This window comes from Colletotrichum orchidophilum (genome assembly GCF_001831195.1).
Source record: "Colletotrichum orchidophilum strain IMI 309357 chromosome Unknown Scaffold_19.1, whole genome shotgun sequence".
NCBI lineage: Eukaryota > Fungi > Ascomycota > Sordariomycetes > Glomerellales > Glomerellaceae > Colletotrichum > Colletotrichum orchidophilum.
In genome coordinates, this window is record NW_019172975.1 from 248,907 (window position 1) to 267,474 (window position 18,568).

Consider the following 18,568-nt stretch of genomic DNA (forward strand, 5'->3'; position numbering starts at 1 on the left):
CGTATATGCCTCGTCATTGGTTGAAGCTCCCGGGGAAAGTCCATGAAGGCGGGTGGATAGTGGACTGATACTGTGCTCTTGGGTAGGCATCTTGTACGCTTCCCGGCCGCTCCTTTGTATGCGCTTCTGCAGACAAAGTCACTAAAAACATTGCCTCCCAGCCGTTCCTGAGCAATTTGGACCAATTGCCGCCTGGATTAGTCTGCGTGTTTGCTTCCGGAGCTAATCGGTTCAGCTTAGCTCAGCTCGGGCAGCATCTCGGTCGGTCGTCGACGTCTTCGATTTCCAACGCCGCGGCTCCACCCAAAACTTTTCCAACCTCGGGCGACGACACCAACAACACCCATGACCAGCATGTGCCCGAGTGCTCTTGATGTCCGCCATACATGATTGATAGGTACCGTATTGGTGACAGCCTCAATCCCAATGCTGGAGAGAACGGCGGCGACCCTGGAATCATGCACCAGTCTTCATGCTCTTCCATCCGCCACGCGACAACTTAGAAGCCAGCGCAGATTGCACACCGGCTTCTGGCAGCATGGCGCCGCAGCCATAGATATTTCCAGCTCCGTGCTGGCTATGCGTTTCAATGGCACCGAATACCCCGCCCCCTCTGATCCGCCGTCAGCGCCTCTCGAAACTCTCGCCGCCTCGACCTTTCTTCTCGACTTTCTCTACCCCAGTGGAACCGCTACCTTCTTGCGCAGAACCTCCCCGGGCCTGCCCCACGATCATCTGACGCCTCTTCAACGGCTCCCACGCCGATCCAGGCCATTCACATCTTCTACGGTCGCGACCTCGACGAAAGACTCTGACTCGCCCGAGACCTTCTCCAGCGGTGTTCAGTCAATGCCGCAAGACAGAGATGCGGGCGCATCCGCTGTGGGAAGCCGGCGGTACGCTGACCAAGAAGGCGTAGATCCGGCTGAGGAAGACGACTTTGAAGAGGAAGAGGACGAGGAAGAGGTCGACGACGCCTTGGACGTAACCGATTCGCGCGATACTCACAGTGGTCCTTCATATGCCGGCGCCGGGTCGCGACCTGAACTGATGAGGGAACTCATGGCAGACAGAGACACGGAATACTTTGGGTCCATATGGCAGCTCTACACACAACTAGAGCCGAGCCTGCAACCAGAGTTTCGACCCGAGGTCATTGCGTACTTGTATCGGTCCGCAAACATCATTGACGCACGAAGAGTTGTCCTCTTGTTCCCCCAAGTCGACGACAGCCAATGGTCTGCAATGGTTCTGACATCAGTGGTAACAGCTTATTTACGCCTGGGACGAGAGGCCGAAGCGCTGCGGCTATACCACACGGGGCTAGACGAGAAGGCTCTCGTGTGCGGGCTGGACGAGCTGCTTGGTCATTTCTTTGAAAAGGCCGATTGGACAACCGTCATTCGAGTCTGGGCATCATACCATACCGTTTACCTCTCTCATGGTACCAAAGCCGGAAACCTGAACCAACTTGCTGCAACTGCCAACCTCGGAGCCCTCACCATTCGCTTCGCTCGGGAGATCAAGGCCCAGGAACCAGAAGTAGCCCAGAAGCTCACAATCTTGCTCAATAAAGCGGCCAGGCGTGCGCTCATGCAACCGTGTGAGCCAGAGGAAGCCTTGCCTCTGCTCAAAATTATCGACCAATCGAAGTGGTACAATATTTACCTCTCTGAAGCTCTGGCACGGGGACAGCAAAAGTGTTTACCCGAGATATACCGTGTCTACCGGTCATTCCCCGGCGTGATAGCATACTGGAAAATTCTCCATGGTATGTTCGATATTTTTTACCCAGAGGATGTAGCGGGCCTCGAGCAGATCTACGAAGACTACCATACCAGCTACGGCCAGCTGGACCAGTGGGGGTTTCGGAAGTTCCTCAAGTACTACGCATCACGGGGCGATATCAAGTCTTTGGAGCGCTTATGGGACAACTACGTCCATGCCTACCATCACCGAAACGTTCTTCGAGAGCCGGATACCTTCAACCACATTGTCAACGCCTACGCGAGCCTCGGAGACTACAAGGGCGCCCGACGATTTTTCGACGAGCTTAGAGACAAGCACGGCGTGACACCGAGCATTCAAAGCTGGAATCAACTTCTCAAGAGCTGCTTGGAGTGCAATGACTACGACCTCGCCCTTTCCGTGTTCGAAGAGCTCTGCGAGAGCACACAACCCGACGGGCATTCCTTTGCAACCATCATGTCTATGACTTCGAGGAACGGAGACCTTTCAAAGACGAATAAATTTCTCGAGCGAGCGAAATCTCTAGGCATCGAGCCGGACGTCCCTATCCTTGAGGCGGTCATCCGAGCCTACTCTTGGCATTATAGGACCAATGTGATGTTGTCAATTTGTATCGAGGCCCAGGCCAACAACGTTGCGGGTGACCATGCCAGGCTTTGGAACACCGTCGTACGGTTTCACTCATTGCGTCGCAATCTAGCGGGTCTCAGTCATGTCCTTGAGACCATGGCGAACCATGGCGTCAAGTGGACGTCCGAAACCCACAGATTGGTGTTCAGCGCCTTGATCAGTTGCGGGCAAACGCAAGCGGCGTACAAGATGCTACGCTCGGCTATTGCTAGCAAATCATTTGAAGTGACTCGAGAACACTTCATGACTGTTATAAAGGGCGCGTTGGACAGCCGCCAACTGCTTTTAGCTAGCAAGCTCACTAAGCACCTGCAACGGTACAGACTAATGACAGTCAAAGCACGCACAATCAAAGCTCGCGGAACGATCAAGGAACGGTTGTTTGCTTACCATTATGATCCAAAGAACGGTGATGGCGTGGAAGAGTTGATGAAATACATTCGGGATCTAGCCAACACCGTCAACAAAGCGCCGAGCCGAGATGGCAGCCAAAATGACAAGGAGTTACTACGTCGCGCAGACTCGCTGCATCGCCTACGGCAGGCGCTGGATCAGGCCATCAAACTCTTCGACCAGTATCGCGATTTCGCTTCGGTGAAAGAACTTGAGCAGCTGCGCAGGAGCATCGGCGTAGCAGATGGGAACACGACCAACGCCACCGGTGAAAATATTTCCGTTCACTGGCTACACTTCCTGATGAAGGATGATTTAGCCAACAAGAAGTACGACGAGGCTCTTGCAAAGTGGGAACAAATCCTGCAAAAGTTCTCGGTCATTGCTCGTCCAGCATCATTCAAGGACGTTCACACCACGGTGATACCGCGGTATCGTCTTGGTCTATCCAAGCCATTTGAGACGCTCCTAAAGTTGTTTGTGGGTCTGCATGCCCCGGCACAGTTGAAGAAGGCCTTTGATGAGGTATTGAATTTGGGGTTCTCGTTTGACCGCCGGGCCTTTAACCACACAGTTCAGGTCCTCGCTCGTCTGGGGTCCTGGATGGACGCCTGCACGATCTGCGAAACTTGGCTTATGCCGAGTTGGACGGGCTGGCAGCAGAATCGCATGCGAGCGCTGGTTAAGACGAATCTGCCACTAGCGGAGCGTCGCATGGCCAGCGTGCCGTCGGTGCTGCGTCCGACATCGTACACCATCATCGTCCTGGTCAAGGACTACAACAACCTACAACGCATGGCGCCGTGGTCATCTGCCGCGGCGGCCCAGCTCAGTGACTTCAAGGCCCAATGTCCGAGCCTTGCGGAAGCATTCCGTACGTTGCCCTATACGGGCGTGGGTATTGAGAGGGAAGTCTTTGGTTCCCAGAAGAAGGATGCCGCGAATACGGAGAAGACGTCGGAATCGGCGCAACGAAGCTGGCCATTCTCACAAACAAACGACGGAAACCTTGCTCATCTCGAGGAAGATGCCGCTGGCTCGCAGACTGAGAGCTCAGCATTGTCGGCGCAACAGCCTGGGCCTTCATCATCGACCACCACAGGCGGGGCTGCTGTCGACGGCGAGGGCGAGAAGATTGGCCCCCGGACCCGAGATTCGTCGTCGTCAGTGGAGGGAGCGTCCGAGTGAACCGACGGAAATGCCGTGTGTATGAACAGAGATATCTTGTACAAGACTTACTAGACCAGACATGTGTGTGTTGTGTTGTTATAGAAAGGCATGGCATTTAATTGCAGCGATGATTTTATGGAAAAAGTTTGACGTTCTACTCTCCCCTGGGGAAGAAGGTAGGATGCATGTCACAATACAAATTTTGTTTATTAGCTTTCTCTTCCCGCGTCTAGCCCATTCTTTGTAGAAAGTTGCAACACACAATGACATCCTTGTAATACAAATCATCCCACAACACACACACACACACACACACACACACACACACACACGCGCGCTCTCTCTCTCTCCCTGTATGTGTGTGTGTTAATCACTCGCTATCCCGCCCTTTGAGGAGTGCATTATTCCCTGCACGGTGCCCACCATGGTATCCCCCATCCCCTCGTTCTGGGCGTCGCGGCTCGCCAGCCCAAGCCCGCTCCGCTGCATAACAAACAGCGCCGCCGTCGGCGCGTCGAGGCTGTAATCGAGATGCGTGTTGAAGATAAAGTCGCCTCCCTGGCAGATATTGTCACCCGTATGACATATGACGAGCAACTTCGTCGGATCGACCCCGTCAATGGCCTTGCCTCCCAGCGGGTCGCCAAAGAGCACGACGCTCGAGAGACGCGCGCGCTGGTCGGGCGGCATCTGGGCCACGGCGAGGCGGGCCACCTGCGAGCCCTGGCTGTAGCCCGACACCGTGAGGCGGGTGTCTGGGCAGGAGGCAAGGGTGCGAGAGGCGACTTGCGCAGCGAAGGCGGCGCCGGTGGCGGAGCCGCCCGCGAAGAAGCCGGCTGGTTGGGCCGGGTAGGAGTTTACGCCCTGGATGGCGATGGAGCCCGTGCCGTTCATGTAAGTGCGCAGGGCGTCGAAGAAGGGCGGGCCGGTGAGGAAGCCCACGTTGCCTGCATTTTTTGTCAGTTTCTCTTTTTCTTCTTCTCTCCTACACTTTTTTGCGTAGCCGGGAAGAGGAAAAAAGACTATACATACCAGGCTCATTCGTTCCCCTGGCGTAGAGAACAGCTACGTCGGGGCACGTCACGGCCCTGGTGGTGTTTCCTAGTAGCGGCATGCCCGTGGTGCCGTTGATCCCCAGCGCCAAGTCAAGGTCGTTTTGCGTGATGCCGTTGTCGGCTACCGTTTCCCTGAGCGCGCGGACGACGAGCAGCGTCGTGTTGACAATCTTGTCCGCCAGGCCCGGCACGCGGTCGAGGACGTCAAGGGAGCCGGAGAGGAGGCTCGAGAGGTCCCTGTCGCGGTGGTACGGGTTCTTTGCGTTGGGTATCGTCGGTATCGTCAGCGCCGTGGCGGTCTGCTGGTGCTGGCACAGCAGGGCCGCTGACGAGAGGAGCAGGGCGGATGATGGCCTCATCGCGCCCTTTCCTTTGGGATGTACCTCGTGCCAAGAGGTGAGGTGTGAGGTGACTTTGTTTCGTTTTCGTGTGTACCCAGACAGGGGGGTTGGGAGTTCGGGTTGATCATCAACTCAAGACTGAGAGGGGGCGACCTAACGATTGCAAGAGAAACCCCAAAGGAGTTGAAAAAAAAGGGGGGTCGTTCAGAGTATTTCAAAGCTTTGACATGTGCCTTGCGGTATCCAAACGTCCTGGTCGTTGATTAAGTGCGTCACTGACACGCACCTGGGATGAAGTGGGTGAGCTCGCCGATGAAGACGACGACGACGATGACGGGAGGGGCTCATTGCGTAGACACAACCACATCGCTTCAGACGACGCGGCCTCATCTGGGCATTGTGAGGGGGCATTGTGAGAGAAAGTCGCAGACACACATGGAAATCTCTCATCAGCAGAGAAGAAGAAAGATACAAACGACGCAGCCCCCTCCCGCCTTCCTCCCCCGTACAAAACGCAAAGGCGAAGTCGTTTCACCACCCGCTGCGGACGACGGCGAGGATGTGCCGCGGGTTGAAACCGTCTGATGTCGAAACAACACCAGATTGATCTTGTAAAGCCCCAATGACAGCGCAAAAAAGATGTTGCTCGGACTTTGGTGTGCGAGGGGCTCCGTCATTTTTTGAAGTGCTTGAAAATCGGCCGCAGCGCAGGGCGGTTAGGGGTGGAGTGTAAGAGGAAGAGACATTCGTGGGACCACCACACCGCATTACTCTCGACAAACCCTCTCCCCCGCCTCGTCGGCCCAACGTCTGGCATCATTCCCAGCCAGCACATTCACCACAATGGGTCCGACATCCTCGGTCTGGACTCTGGCCCTCTGTTCTCTCTTCTTACCTCATACCCCCTCCCCTTCAGCCCATCTTCCTCCCAACCAAGACTGTCTCTGACCAACCAGAACGAACCAGAACGTCTGTGTCCCAGCCAGATCATCTGTGCCCCTCTTGGTCTACACCTCAACAACAAAAGCCAATGCCATAAAACGCCTTGCGCTTCGCACTCGGCAAAGAATGGACGGGAGAGCGGGGCGCTGCGAGACCCCGTCGGGGAAGATCTCAAAAAAAGAGGTCGCGCAGAAAAGCTGCGTGATTGATGACTACCTGACTATGAGGCTGTAAGCAAAAAACACGGGAAAGCCTAGGCCTTCGCCACTGCTATCCCGGCCTCTCGGAGCAATACTCACTTCCTCGGGTCAAATTCTCATCGGTCCGATTCTCATCATGAGCCACATTGCATACCTGGGACGCACCAGGTTGAGTGAGTAGTGAATATTTGTTTTACTTTGATATGCACAGCACCGGCCTCGGTACAAACGCACCAGAACCTCCCAAAAACACCGACCCTCTATGATGAAACCCTTTCCCATCCGATGAAAAAAAAAAAAAAAAAAAAACTCCGTCTGTGTGGCCCCCTAAAACCCTTATAAACTGGGGATAACTAAGTAAACACACCAAAACGTTGGGTATAAACCAAATATGTACAAAAACAAACCATGTACGTGACGTGAACCTTGCCCTTACCTCGGCGGCGGCGGCGGCGGCTGCGGACCGTCTCGACCACCAAAAGGCATCATATCGCCGTGGCTCTGGCTCTGGCTCTGGCTCTGTACCCCGAGCGACCGAAGCCGCTGCGAAAGCAAACCCTCCGTGCCGCCAGGGCTTCCGCGGCCCGACGACGGGGCAAAGGCGTTGCCGCCGTATCCGACGTCCCCTTTACTCAGCTTATCGTACCGCGCAATCTGCGCGTCCCAGCCGTCCCCTGTCGTCAGCCTGCTCACCTGCGATGACTGCGGTGAGAGGATGTCGGGGGTTGTAGTCGTGGCCGTCGTGTTGGTGGTGTTTGTGCTGTCGCTCATGTCGCTGCCCAGACGAGCGCGCCCCGGGAGCGCAAATGGCACCGCCTCGACGGGCTGATTATTGCCGCCAAAGCTGAAAGGGGATGACGACACCAGTATTTGCTGCTGCTGCTGCTGCTGCTGCTGCTGCTGGCCTGGCCCCGCGGCCTGCGGCGACTGCGAGAATCCGTCCAATGTGCCGTCAATCGCATACATGGACGGGCCGAACGGAAACCCGGCACTCCGCCTCCTAAACGCCTTCTCTGCTGCGAGCGTCGCCGCCGGACCATGACTACCACTAGTTGACATTGGCGGGTGCATCACGCGGATGGGCTTGTACGGCGTGTACCGCGGCTCAGGGTTCGTCGTCTCGTTTCGGAGCTTCTCCTTGCCGTCGGGGACGCGGTTGGCAAACACGATCCGGACATTCTTGTAGAGGTAGAACCGCCCCCTGGAAGGGCAGCAGATGTGGAGGTGCACGAGGTACCGCAGGATCGGGCGGTCGGAGCCCGTGACGGTCGCCTCCTCGAGCCCGGGTGTGTTCTCCATGATGGGCCCCGCCGAGTAGCTTCGCTGCCGGATAAACGTCTTGGTCCCCGCCTCCATGCCAGCCAGGTCGTATGGGACCAGGAACAGCTTCACCGCTGTTTTGTTGGGGTTTTTGATCACGATCTGGATCTGGCCCTTTTCGGGTATCCGATAACTCCCGCCCGGCGGCGCTCTCGGTGACGCCGGCCTCCGGCTGGCCCGTTGAGCGGCACGGCACGCCTCACGGTCCGAGGAGCCGTCCGCCAGCGCGGGTCCTTCCGCCATGAGGACGTCGTCCTCGACGATCCTTCGCTCGACGTACCTACTCTGCATCTTCCTCTTGGACCGTTGCCCTTCCTCCGGATTGGGTAGACCATTTTCCAGGTCGATCTGGCCGACGTAGGGACTCGGGCCATCTTCTGACCGCACACGACCTTGCGAAGCTCCTCCTCCCCCGTAGCTGTAAAACACCGCAGGAAACGGTAACGTCACATGAGCCGGACACCTCAGGCTGGATTTGCATTTCCCCAGACCCAGCACACCAATCTGCGCGAGAAAGTCGAGCGGCTTGGACGGCGTCGTGGACATTCGGCCGCGAAGGATGCTCTCCTCGTACGACCCGACCATGGACGCGTGCTGCAAGGGGGAGGTGTCCGAGTTGAACGAGGGCCGCCTAGGTCTCAGAAACGCGGGCGTCTGCGGCGAGGTGCCGCTCCCTGGCGGCACCTGTGGGATCGACGTGAGGGAGCGCCGCGGCTGGTGTGCCTGGTACGGCACGGCCGCTGGTCCCCGGTACGAGGACTGCCTGTGGAGCGCGGCGTGGCTCGGCGAGGGGAAAGCAAAGGGGGACGATGTGACCGAGTTTAGGGTGTGTCTGCGCGAGGAATTCGCGAAACTCGGGGAGCCTGCGCCAATGGTGATGCTGTGTAACGGTACCGACAGGTCGACTTGGTCATTGCTCTCGGACTGCACCAGCGGGCTCGTCGGCGGCTTGTATACGAAGCTTGACGAAAAAGAGGAGGACAAGGAGGACGGGACGGATCGGTAGTCGTCATTCGTTGCCGGAAACGGCAACCTCGTCTCGAAATGAAACGGGGAAAATTCGCGTGGTGGTGACGTTGCGATCCAAGAATTGCGCGATGCCAAGGATTTGTCCGCTGTGCCATGAGTCTCCTCCTCTTGCGCCGTCTGCTGCTGCTGCTGCTGCTGCTGCTGTTGCGACCGCGGCCGTGGCTGATGGTCTTCTGTAAAGTCGCCGCTATGCAGAGCAGACCGCGGCCTCTGTATGCTCAGCCCCTCACGCAACCGCTCATCCTCCTCTCGCGTGCCCTCGGCCCTGTCCGGGGTGATGCTCGCCGGCGGCAAGAGGTTGTTAGACGAGCTCGAAGGCGGCCGGGAGCTCTGCGGCGTGCTCGGACGGGGCAGGTTGTTGAAGAGCGACTCGAGCCGTGTGATGTTGTGAGCAACTAGATTGTGCCTGGCGTCTGTCGGAGATCCTACACGGCGGCTCGGAATCCACGTCGGGCTCTCCCCCCTCTTCAACCGCTCAATCAGCTCAGCCCTATCCGACGTGACGGCGGCGGCGGTGTCGCTCTCGGGAGTCGACGGCCTCGTCGGGCTATCGACGACGGGACCTTCGCATAGTTCGGTTCGTATGCTCTCCTCTGAGAGCCTCCTCATCGGCGACGGTCGCTGGTCTGCCACGGGTGGGACTGATTGTGGTGTTTCTGGAGCCGCACCCGTGATCTGCTCGGCTACGGGCGGGTGGTGGTGGTGGTGATGATGGTGGTGTTCGAGATCGTCCTGGAAGATGGGCATGGTTTGGTCGGCAAGGTCTGAACCACAGCACGGCTGTGGCCCAGATCTGGTGTCGGGTTCGCAATGTTGGCGGCGGTTGAGAGGAAGCCAGTCATGCCTCCCGTGTTGTCGTCTGCTCCGTGTGTAGTTTGTGGTTTGGAGTTTGCAAGTTTGTTCAGAGTATGGTGTGCGTCTTTGTCGGGTGATTCTGGGTCGTGGTGTTAGTCACCGGGTTAATTATTCTTTAACAAACGGGCCCGGTAGGACGTCATAAGCGCACCGCTTCGGCCAGACCAAGACACTGACACCCCCAAGTTTGCTCCCTGTCCCTGACTTGTGTTCTGAGTCAGGCAAGGGTGCCGGTGGTTCTGGCGTGATTCACTGGCGTTGGCGTTGTACGAAAATGAGGCTGTCTGAGACGAGACTAAATAAATTGCCCATGAGAGGAAGGGCCAAAGGCCGTGGTACGGGTAGAACCGTAGAAGTAGATAGATGGAGAACCAAAGAGGTTGGAGAGTTGCGGTCAGTGACATGCAACACATCCGTCCGAGTGAGCTAACGAAGAGAGCATGCAGCTGTCGTTCGTCGGGGCTGGCAGAGGCGGGCCCAGCACACCACTGCAGCGTGCTAAGGCAGGTCAGGTAAGGGGACTCTGGTCAGCTGCGCAAGTCCCAACTTTAGCGAAGGGGCCTTGCGGGGCCCGGGGTGCACCGACATGTCCAGGGTTGCCCTGTTCCAAAGGCATTTCTCTCGCTTTGGCGACAGAATCACTCGACGACTTGAGTTCCTTGGACCGATATGCCGACCCTTGCTTCATGCGTCCGCCGGAACCAAACAAGACCAACGTCTTCTTGATAAACCCTTATCCGCCATAGATCCACCTTGCGCTGGCACTTGACCCGGCGTCGTCCCACTCGCGCCACGTTTGTGTGGCGTCCTACCATGCGTCTTGTCCATGCCCGACTCCCGCTGCAGCCATGGAAGAGATAACTATCAGCTTCGTAGCGTACAAGGCACAGGCGACCAAAAGACAGTGTCCATTCAGTATGAGTCAAAAAAGAGAAAGAAAGAGGGGAACAAGTCGTTCTCGTTATACGCAGGCGAGCTATGCTAACGAGTTCCCGGACCTGAAACAGTCGGCCACGTCTTGATTCTTGAATCAACGCCTTGACTCTATGCACCTACATGAATCCTGTTCCTGGTTACGTCCCGCTTTCGCATCCTCACAAAGCCTACATCCTCTGCAAAACCATCCACGTCCGGGCTGAGCGTACCGCCCCAAATGCTCCCGGGATAGGTCCGGACCTTCGGCCCCACTCTGGACTTCACCACCTCGCTGGCTCACACTCACACACCGGAAGCCGATGGACCTTGGCCCATAGTCCTTGCCAACCGGGAAATGGACTGAACTCGCGAGACCACGTATCTCAATGCGGTAAAGTGATTGGAATCGACACCGGTGTCTCTCTGCGTAATGCTAGGTCCGGCCTTCCTTTTACACCAGCTGAACTGCCTCGCTTCCTGTCCCGTCTTTGACTATCACCGATGCGCTGCAGACGATCTTGATCATTTATTGAGCTCAAGAGTGGAGATTGACCTTTTTTTTGGCTTTATGAAGTCCACCATGATCTGTTAGATTTGGCGTCGAAAGCCAAGTTCTCTCGACTGTGGGAAGTAGACGTTGATGATGAAAGTCCTACTGCCGGGAAATCCCATCGTCCGCGAGGGCAAACCAGTCAAAAAATGTAGTATCAACACTATCGAACGATAAGTCAGTCATTTGGCTCAAATATCAAAACTTTGCAAATACGTAGTAGTTAGTTATCGCTTCCCTGACCAAGAACTAAAGACATTTTCAAATATCGAGGCACAATAGAGAAGCATCAACCCGAACTCACTTTACAGTGGTCAACATTTACCCAGGAAAAACAAAGGGAAGGAGAATGAGTGCAAGAGAGGGGGTTTTCTTTTCTTTTTTGCACATGTATACATATTATAAAAAACAGGGGAAAAAAAAAAAGGAAAAAACCAGGTAGCCGAGTTACCGACCGGCACGCTCTGGAGAATTGCCAAATTACCATCGGGAATTTCTTAAACTCAAACTGGCCTCGTCACTCTCTCACAAGCGCGGCTATGCGACTCTGCTACAATATTATCACAGTGACAATCCAACCTCTACGAGCTTCTCCGTTATCTCCTTATTCTCACGGTGCCTTTGGCTTTCTGTCTGGAAAGAGAGACAATGTTCATATTCACAGCATTAGATCGCTTCTTAGTCTTAATGAGCTTGGAAAGTGATGCCGTTTGTCAACGACCGAAACACCAGACAACTCCGTCTCGGGACTACACATTACGGACAGGAGACAAGACTCGAGGTGGGGGTATCAAATTCTTGGTATCAATTGTTGTGGTGACGTACACTATTCGACTTCCATCGTAATCACCAGGCCGATGGCATCATGAGACGAACCCTCGTCCCAAACCTGCATCCCACCACTCGGAACGTCTCCATGTTACCATGGTATACAGGTAACACTGCAGGCTATTTCATCATTCGTGAGCCCATTCATCTCCTCCTGCCCTGTCTCTGATGCAAAGAGCACACGCTCCACGCGCTTCTTCTCGTCGAAGCTGAGGTATTCTTCAACCCCTACTCAACTCCCCAGTCATCATCGTCCGCAACATCGTAGTCCATCTCCCGCTGCTGTTCCGGTTGCTGGTCCACCAGGCCATGCGCTGCCAAAGACCCACTAGGTGCGGTGTTGCCCATGGTCATATCATGGTCAGACGCGCTCTGGGGTTTCAACGACAAGCCGTTCTCGGTCTTGGCCAGCGCCAGCGGTGTGGCGACCCAAGACAACTCGAGCTGGCCATCGATACCCGGAATCTCCTGCTTTGGGAGACCGTAAAAGAACTTCTCGGCCGTCTTGCGGTCCTTGAAGGTGACTTCGGTTTTGGAAGAGGTCGTATTGATCTCTGTGAATTCGCCGACGGCGAGGAGGTATTGCCGGAGCACCTCGTCCTTCTCAGGCGAAGTAAAGTCCACGCCGGTGACAGAGACAGTCCTGGGACGGTTGTCGAGCGAGTACGCGGCGTAAGCAGCGTGAACGTCGCCCCTGTACCCACCACCGCGGTAGGATCCCCTTCCTCGAGGCGCATAGCCGCGGCCACGGGGGACGAACCCGCCTCTGCCACGACCGCGAGTGCTCGCATGCCAGGCGCCGACCGGCTCATCCGTCGCGCTCGGGTCAAGACCAAGGAGCTTAGCCTCGTCTTCGAGAGCCGCGAGCTGTGCACGAAGTGCCGAGTTCAACGAGCCGTCTTCCGCATTCTCTCCTCCGTCGCCATTCTTCGATGCCAGCTTAGCCTGGAGCTTCTGCTGTACCTCGCGGTGCTGGGTAAGCAGTTCGCGCTGCCGCTGCTCTAGTTCCTGGCGTTGCTTGTCTAGCTCCGCCTTCTTCTGCGCCTTTTCTTCGTGCTGACGCTGGGCCTCTTCTTGCTTCTTCATAAACTCCTCCAGATCGATCTCGGGCTCGGCTTCTTGGTCTTCGCCGCCATTGGCAGCAGCACGTGCAGCGGCCTGCTCACTCTCTTCGACAAACCAAAAGACTCTAACAAAGCGATTGTCGAAGATGACCTTGGGAGAACGATACGCGGCATTGGCTGCATCCCACGTGTCATATGTGACGGTCGCGAGCCTCTTGTGCTGCTGCAGCGTGATCTCTTCAATGCTACCAAACTCGGAGAAGAACTTGCGAACTTCCTCCTCGGACAAGTGCTCCTCGGGGATATTCTCAACGACGATGGTGGTCTTTGTTCTGTCCTCGACGGGGCCTTCGGCGGAGAACGAGGCTCGGTTCTGGCGCCGTTTGCCTCTAGCACTACGGCGGTTCTTACGGCCGTCTCGGCTACCTCTTTCAGCATTGAATGCCTCCATGAGCTGCTGCATTTGTTGGAAGTTTTGCGACATCATCATGGCCGCGTCCCGGGGATCAAAGTCTGTGGCAGCGAGTCAGCCTGAGTCTTGAATAACGATTTTGAATGACAAAATTGGGTAAAAGACTTGTAGCTTTCAGTAGTCAACCTTATAATAAAATTTGTAAAGTCATCGCATAAATGCTCGGACGGATTTCTCATCATGCTACGGGTGGGTGGGATGGGATGTATGATAGAAAAGAGCGGATTTCGAACTCACCCTCGAATCTGGGAGGCCCACTGGGACCACTGGGAGGCGGTACCCAGATGGGCTCGACGCCGTGGTCAAACTGGCACGAGTTTCCGCGAGCGCAGTATCCCTTGGTCGCGAAGTCGCGGCATTTCTGCCTATTTCTTCGTGGGCCTTGAGGCGTGCCATGCGGCGGGGCTCCCTGAGGGTAGGCCGGCGGCATCTGGGATATCACGCGCCAGTTTTGGGGACCAGGCGGTGCCGCCCGCGGAAAGTTTGGGTCGTACGGCGCTGCGGCAGCGGACAGCTGGAATGAGCCATCGGCAGGGAAAGGCTGCGCGTGGTACCCTCCAGAACCCGAGGCCGTCGAGTCCCATTGACCCCGACGAGGCTGCTTGTATGCGCGCTCGTCAAAGCCCACGTCCCCATCACCCGAAGCGCCGGTGTCGCCTCTTTCATTGAATGAGCGCTTTCGCGAGCCACCCTGAGACGGAAAATCCGGAATCGCCGCGCGGTCATCTGCTTTTGCCCATCTCTTGGGCGGGGGAGGCGCGCCTGGGATGAAAGACTTGTACTCGATGACGCGAAACAACTCGTCAACAAATTCTGGCGCAGTATCTATGGTGCGCAGCACTTGGTCAGCGAGGGATCAGAGGACGCGGCGTTCAATCTATGCGCAATATGGGTGAGCTGACCTGCGTTGAGGAACTGCGGCAATTCGCTTTCGCATGCCGCACGAATGTGCGCAGCGTCGCCTTCCTGCGAGGCGAGAAGAGCTAGGACATAGTCCGCCAAGATGTCGGTCTCTGTATCGGATCTGGAAAAGGAACCAGTCAGCATGGTTGGGCGATTGGATGTCGGCGGAGAGACAAACACTTCAGGTAGCTTGCTCAAGAGCCACGTCCTGAGCAAGGGCGCATCCTCCTCTGCTAGAAACATTGTCGTAGCAGTAGGACTCGCGCCAGACCATGGAATTCAAGAAGAAGAAGAAAAAAAAGTCTGACGCATCAATAAGTCTGATACTCAAGTAATGTGTGGACAAACTGGAGTCATTGTCGTTGTTCGGCGAGAAGCCACGCGAACAAACAAAAATTTGCCCAGAGGTGGGAGAGGTTGGTGGCAGAGGTAGCTTTGTAGGAACGAGGCTGAAAGCTTTTATTTGCAGAGCTCGCTAACAAGGCCCACTTTAAACCTACCAAAGTGGGATCTATGCCCGGGTCCCGTAGGTATCACTGCTGTTGCCCGCTGCAGATTTTCGAAGCAACTGGGTCCTTGGCTAGAGGAACGTACAAAATTCATTGCGGGTTTTAGTCTCCAAAGACTGTGCTCAATTTTTGGAATCACGACGAATATAATCATAGCAGGGTTACATATTGAACTTGTCTTCATTCAGAGACTACGCGAAAGCTATGGAAAGAACGGGGTCATAATTTTTGATATCATCCACCAAACCCAGTTCGTCATAAATGCCCAAAAAGGCACAACGCCATTTTCTATTAACCCGTGGGAAAGGCGTTTACAACTTGTCGTAGTACTGCAGAGCTAATTAGCATCATCCTAGTCATGGGGGTTGAAAGAGAAAACTCACGTTCTCAACACCAGGGACCTCAACCTTGAGACCCTTGCGCTTACGCATCTCCTGGACGATCTGGCCGACCTTGGAGGTGCCGTCCAGAGGAGAGCCACCGGGCAGGGGCTGCCAGTGGTCGAAGACGGACTGGGGGAAGGCCTGTCCGGAGGTGGCCTGGCGCAAGTCGCTGTTGAAGCCGAAGGACTCCATGACGGGCAGGTAGGCCTTGATGGTGAACAGGGGAGTACCGGGACGCTGCTCCTCACCGAAGACGTGACCACGTCTGCGGGTAAGGACACCGTAGACACCACCCATGGCCTGCTCGGGAACCTGGATCTCGACCAAGAAGACGGGCTCGAGAAGAGCGGGCTCGGCGAGAAGGGCGGCGGCGTACAGGACACGGCGGGAGGTGGGGATGATCTGGCCACCACCACGGTGAATGGCATCGGCGTGGAGGGTAACATCCATGATGTTCCAGCGGACGGAACGCATGGGCTCCTCGGCAACGGGACCCTCGCGGGTGGCCCACTGGAAACCAGAGACGACGGAGTCCTTGATTTCGTTGAGGTACTGGACGGCCTTGGTCTGGTCGACAAGCAAGTTGGCGCCAGTAGTGTCGGGACCGAAGGTCCAGATCTTACGGGCATCAGTGACATCCCAGCCGAAGTCGTCAGCGAGGACACGGGCGCGGGCCTTGAAATCGTCACGGGGGCTGATCTTGCCAGCCTCGATCTCCTTGGAGAGCTCCTCGTCGATAGGCTCAGCGATCATGTAGATACGGTTGTGCTTGTTGGGAGACTTGGACAGAGCAGTGATGCTGGACTTGCCAACAACGGTCTCGCGGTACTGGACGACGGGGTCGGAAATGATGAGGGGAACACCGGCGTGGTCGTTCATGAGATCGTTCAGGCAAATCTCCAAGTGGAGCTCACCAGCACCGGCGACAATGTGCTCGCCAGACTCGGAGGTCATGGTCAGGACACAGGGGTCGGACTTGGAGAGACGCTTGAGACCCTCGACAAGCTTGGGAAGATCCTGGGCGTTCTTGACCTGGACGGAGCGCTGGACGACGGGGGAGACGGAGAACTTCATGACCTTGAGGTTGTGGGCGGTGTCGGAGGTGGTGAGGGTACCGGACTTGAGGAGGAACTGGTCAATACCAACCAGACCGACAATGTTACCGGCAGGCATATCGTCGATGGCCTCGACCTTGCCACCCATCATCAGGACGGTACGCTGGATGGCCTTGATGAAAAGGTCCTCCTTCTTGCCGGGGGTGTAGTTGGGGCCTTGGATGCGGACCTTGATACCGGACTTGACGGTACCGGCAAAGACACGACCGAAGGCGTAGAAGCGACCCTTGTCGGAGGTGGGCACCATCTTGGAGACGTACAGCATGAGAGGACCCTTGGCATCGCAGTCGCGGATGGCAATGGCGGCCTCGTCGTCGGCGGGACCCTCGTACAGAGTCTCGACACGGTACTTCTGGGCGGTGACGGGGGAGGGAAGGTGGAGAATCATCATCTCGAGAAGAGCGTCGGCGGCGGGCAGGAAAGTGCGCATGACGGCCTTGAGGAGCTGCTTGCCCTCCTTCTCGCGGTCCTCAACCGGGAGCTTGAGGTCGAGCTTCTGGAGAAGGGTAGCGACCTCCTCCTTCTTGAAGTTCATGACGGCGGAGAAGATCTTGAAGATGGGGTCCAAGATGAATTGGTTGAAGGCACGCTCGAGCTGCTTGCCCTCGTGGGTGCTCTTGTTGGTCCACTTCTTGGTGTGGGGGTTGAAGTAGTTGTCGCCCCAGAGACGCTCCATCATCTTGTTGCGGTCGACACCAAATTTCTTGGCGTAGCGAACGGCGAACTGGCGAATGGTGAAGGCCCAGCCGTGAAGACCGGAACCGAAGGCGATGGTACCCTTATCGGGGTAAACCTGGACATCACCGAGAGACTTGTCAAAGTAGGTGGAGATGATGACGTTGACGGACTCGATGGTACGGGAGAAGGACTGGTACAGATCCTCCTTGGAGACCTGAAGCTCGAGAAGAGCACGGTCGACCTTGTTGATGATGACGACGGGCTTGATGCGCTCACCAAGGGCCTGACGCAGGACAGTCTCGGTCTGGACGCAGACACCCTCGACGGTGTCGACGACGACGAGAGCACCGTCAGTGACACGGAGAGCAGCAGTGACTTCGGAAGAGAAATCAACGTGACCGGGGGAGTCGATCAGGTTAATGAGGAAGTCGGTGCCGTCGGTCTTCTGGCCGACAATGTCCTTGACGTCGTCGGGGTCGACGTTGTGGTACAGGGAGATGGCGGTAGACTTGATGGTAATACCACGCTCCTGCTCGTCGGCACGGGTATCCGTGGCTCTCGCGTCTCCGGCCTTGGCAGTGGAGATGATACCGGCCTTGGACAGAAGGGAGTCGGTGAGGGTGGACTTTCCGTGATCGACGTGGGCAATGACGGACATGTTACGGACGTTGGTGGGCTTGTCCATGAGCCCACGGATCTCCTCGACGGTGAAGCTGTGGTGACGGCATGGTCAGCTACTCTGAAGCATCTTTGGGCTGATGTGGGAGCTTAACTCCGAAGGAGGGAAGGTAAGGTGAGGAGGGGCGGGGTAGACGATCGCTCAGCAAAGCAACAGAAGCCTCCGCCAACGGTGTGGCGAGATATGCAACCATTGCCCATCGCGATGATGAGCAACGGACATTGCAAGACATCCAAGGAAGCAGCAGAAGGAGTTGATGTTGTTGGGTTCGGTGGTTGTGGTGATGGACTTACTTGACCATCTTGACGGCGGTGGCTCAGCGAGCTCTTTGAAATTTCTGTGTCGGGTGGGATGTAGGTAGTCGAAGTTGGGCGAAGCGGGGTTGAAGAATCTGCCCCGCGCTCACAGAGTGCTGAATCCTTTCTCTGCTGGAGAGATGAAGGAATACAGATGAAGATGTGAGGTAGCCTCGAAAGGTTGAAAGTCGACGGTTCCAGGAAACGACAGGGGAACTAATGAGCTCCTCTACCGATTCTTTTATCGTCGAAAAGGTGAATGGGATGGAGGGGGGGAGGAGGTAAAAAGATGGGAGGGAAGGAGAGGAAAAAAGGGAAGCGGTGCGTCCTTGCCTTGGCCGCCCCAGTGTATGGCAGGCGTTGCCCCGAGGGAAAAAAAAAAAAGTTAGTGACTGGCCGGGTGAGAAAAAAATGGGTAGGTGGGGCAGCGCAAAAGAGTGTGAGAGAAAAAAAAACCCCGCCACTCTCGAGGTCCTCCTTCCTGGTTTTTTC

General features: G+C 56.3%; 5 protein-coding genes across 5 annotated transcripts; 1 reads left to right on the forward strand and 4 right to left on the reverse strand.

The window, feature by feature from the left end:
- Window positions 1–426: 426 nt before the first annotated feature.
- CORC01_03234 (pentatricopeptide repeat domain-containing protein) lies at window positions 427–3,960 on the forward strand (the record flags this gene model as incomplete). The annotated part of the gene is made up of 1 exon (XM_022614884.1): window positions 427–3,960. One exon carries the CDS (start codon window positions 427–429, stop codon window positions 3,958–3,960), a length of 3,534 nt encoding a protein of 1,177 aa, XP_022478620.1.
- A 348-nt stretch (window positions 3,961–4,308) lies between these two features.
- On the reverse strand, window positions 4,309–5,356 carry CORC01_03235 (cutinase; the record flags this gene model as incomplete). The annotated part of the gene is made up of 2 exons (XM_022614885.1): window positions 4,309–4,889; window positions 4,975–5,356. The coding sequence occupies 2 exons, from the start codon at window positions 5,354–5,356 to the stop codon at window positions 4,309–4,311; spliced, it is 963 nt and encodes a 320-aa protein (XP_022478621.1).
- A 1,556-nt stretch (window positions 5,357–6,912) lies between these two features.
- CORC01_03236 (uncharacterized protein) lies at window positions 6,913–9,576 on the reverse strand (the record flags this gene model as incomplete). The annotated part of the gene is made up of 1 exon (XM_022614886.1): window positions 6,913–9,576. One exon carries the CDS (start codon window positions 9,574–9,576, stop codon window positions 6,913–6,915), a length of 2,664 nt encoding a protein of 887 aa, XP_022478622.1.
- Window positions 9,577–12,205: 2,629 nt separating this feature from the next.
- On the reverse strand, window positions 12,206–14,659 carry CORC01_03237 (RNA recognition domain-containing protein; the record flags this gene model as incomplete). The annotated part of the gene is made up of 4 exons (XM_022614887.1): window positions 12,206–13,554; window positions 13,751–14,338; window positions 14,416–14,537; window positions 14,595–14,659. The coding sequence occupies 4 exons, from the start codon at window positions 14,657–14,659 to the stop codon at window positions 12,206–12,208; spliced, it is 2,124 nt and encodes a 707-aa protein (XP_022478623.1).
- A 577-nt stretch (window positions 14,660–15,236) lies between these two features.
- Window positions 15,237–18,081, reverse strand: CORC01_03238 (translation elongation factor aEF-2; the record flags this gene model as incomplete). The annotated part of the gene is made up of 3 exons (XM_022614888.1): window positions 15,237–15,254; window positions 15,309–17,814; window positions 18,074–18,081. 3 exons carry the CDS (start codon window positions 18,079–18,081, stop codon window positions 15,237–15,239), a joined length of 2,532 nt encoding a protein of 843 aa, XP_022478624.1.
- Window positions 18,082–18,568: the final 487 nt, after the last annotated feature.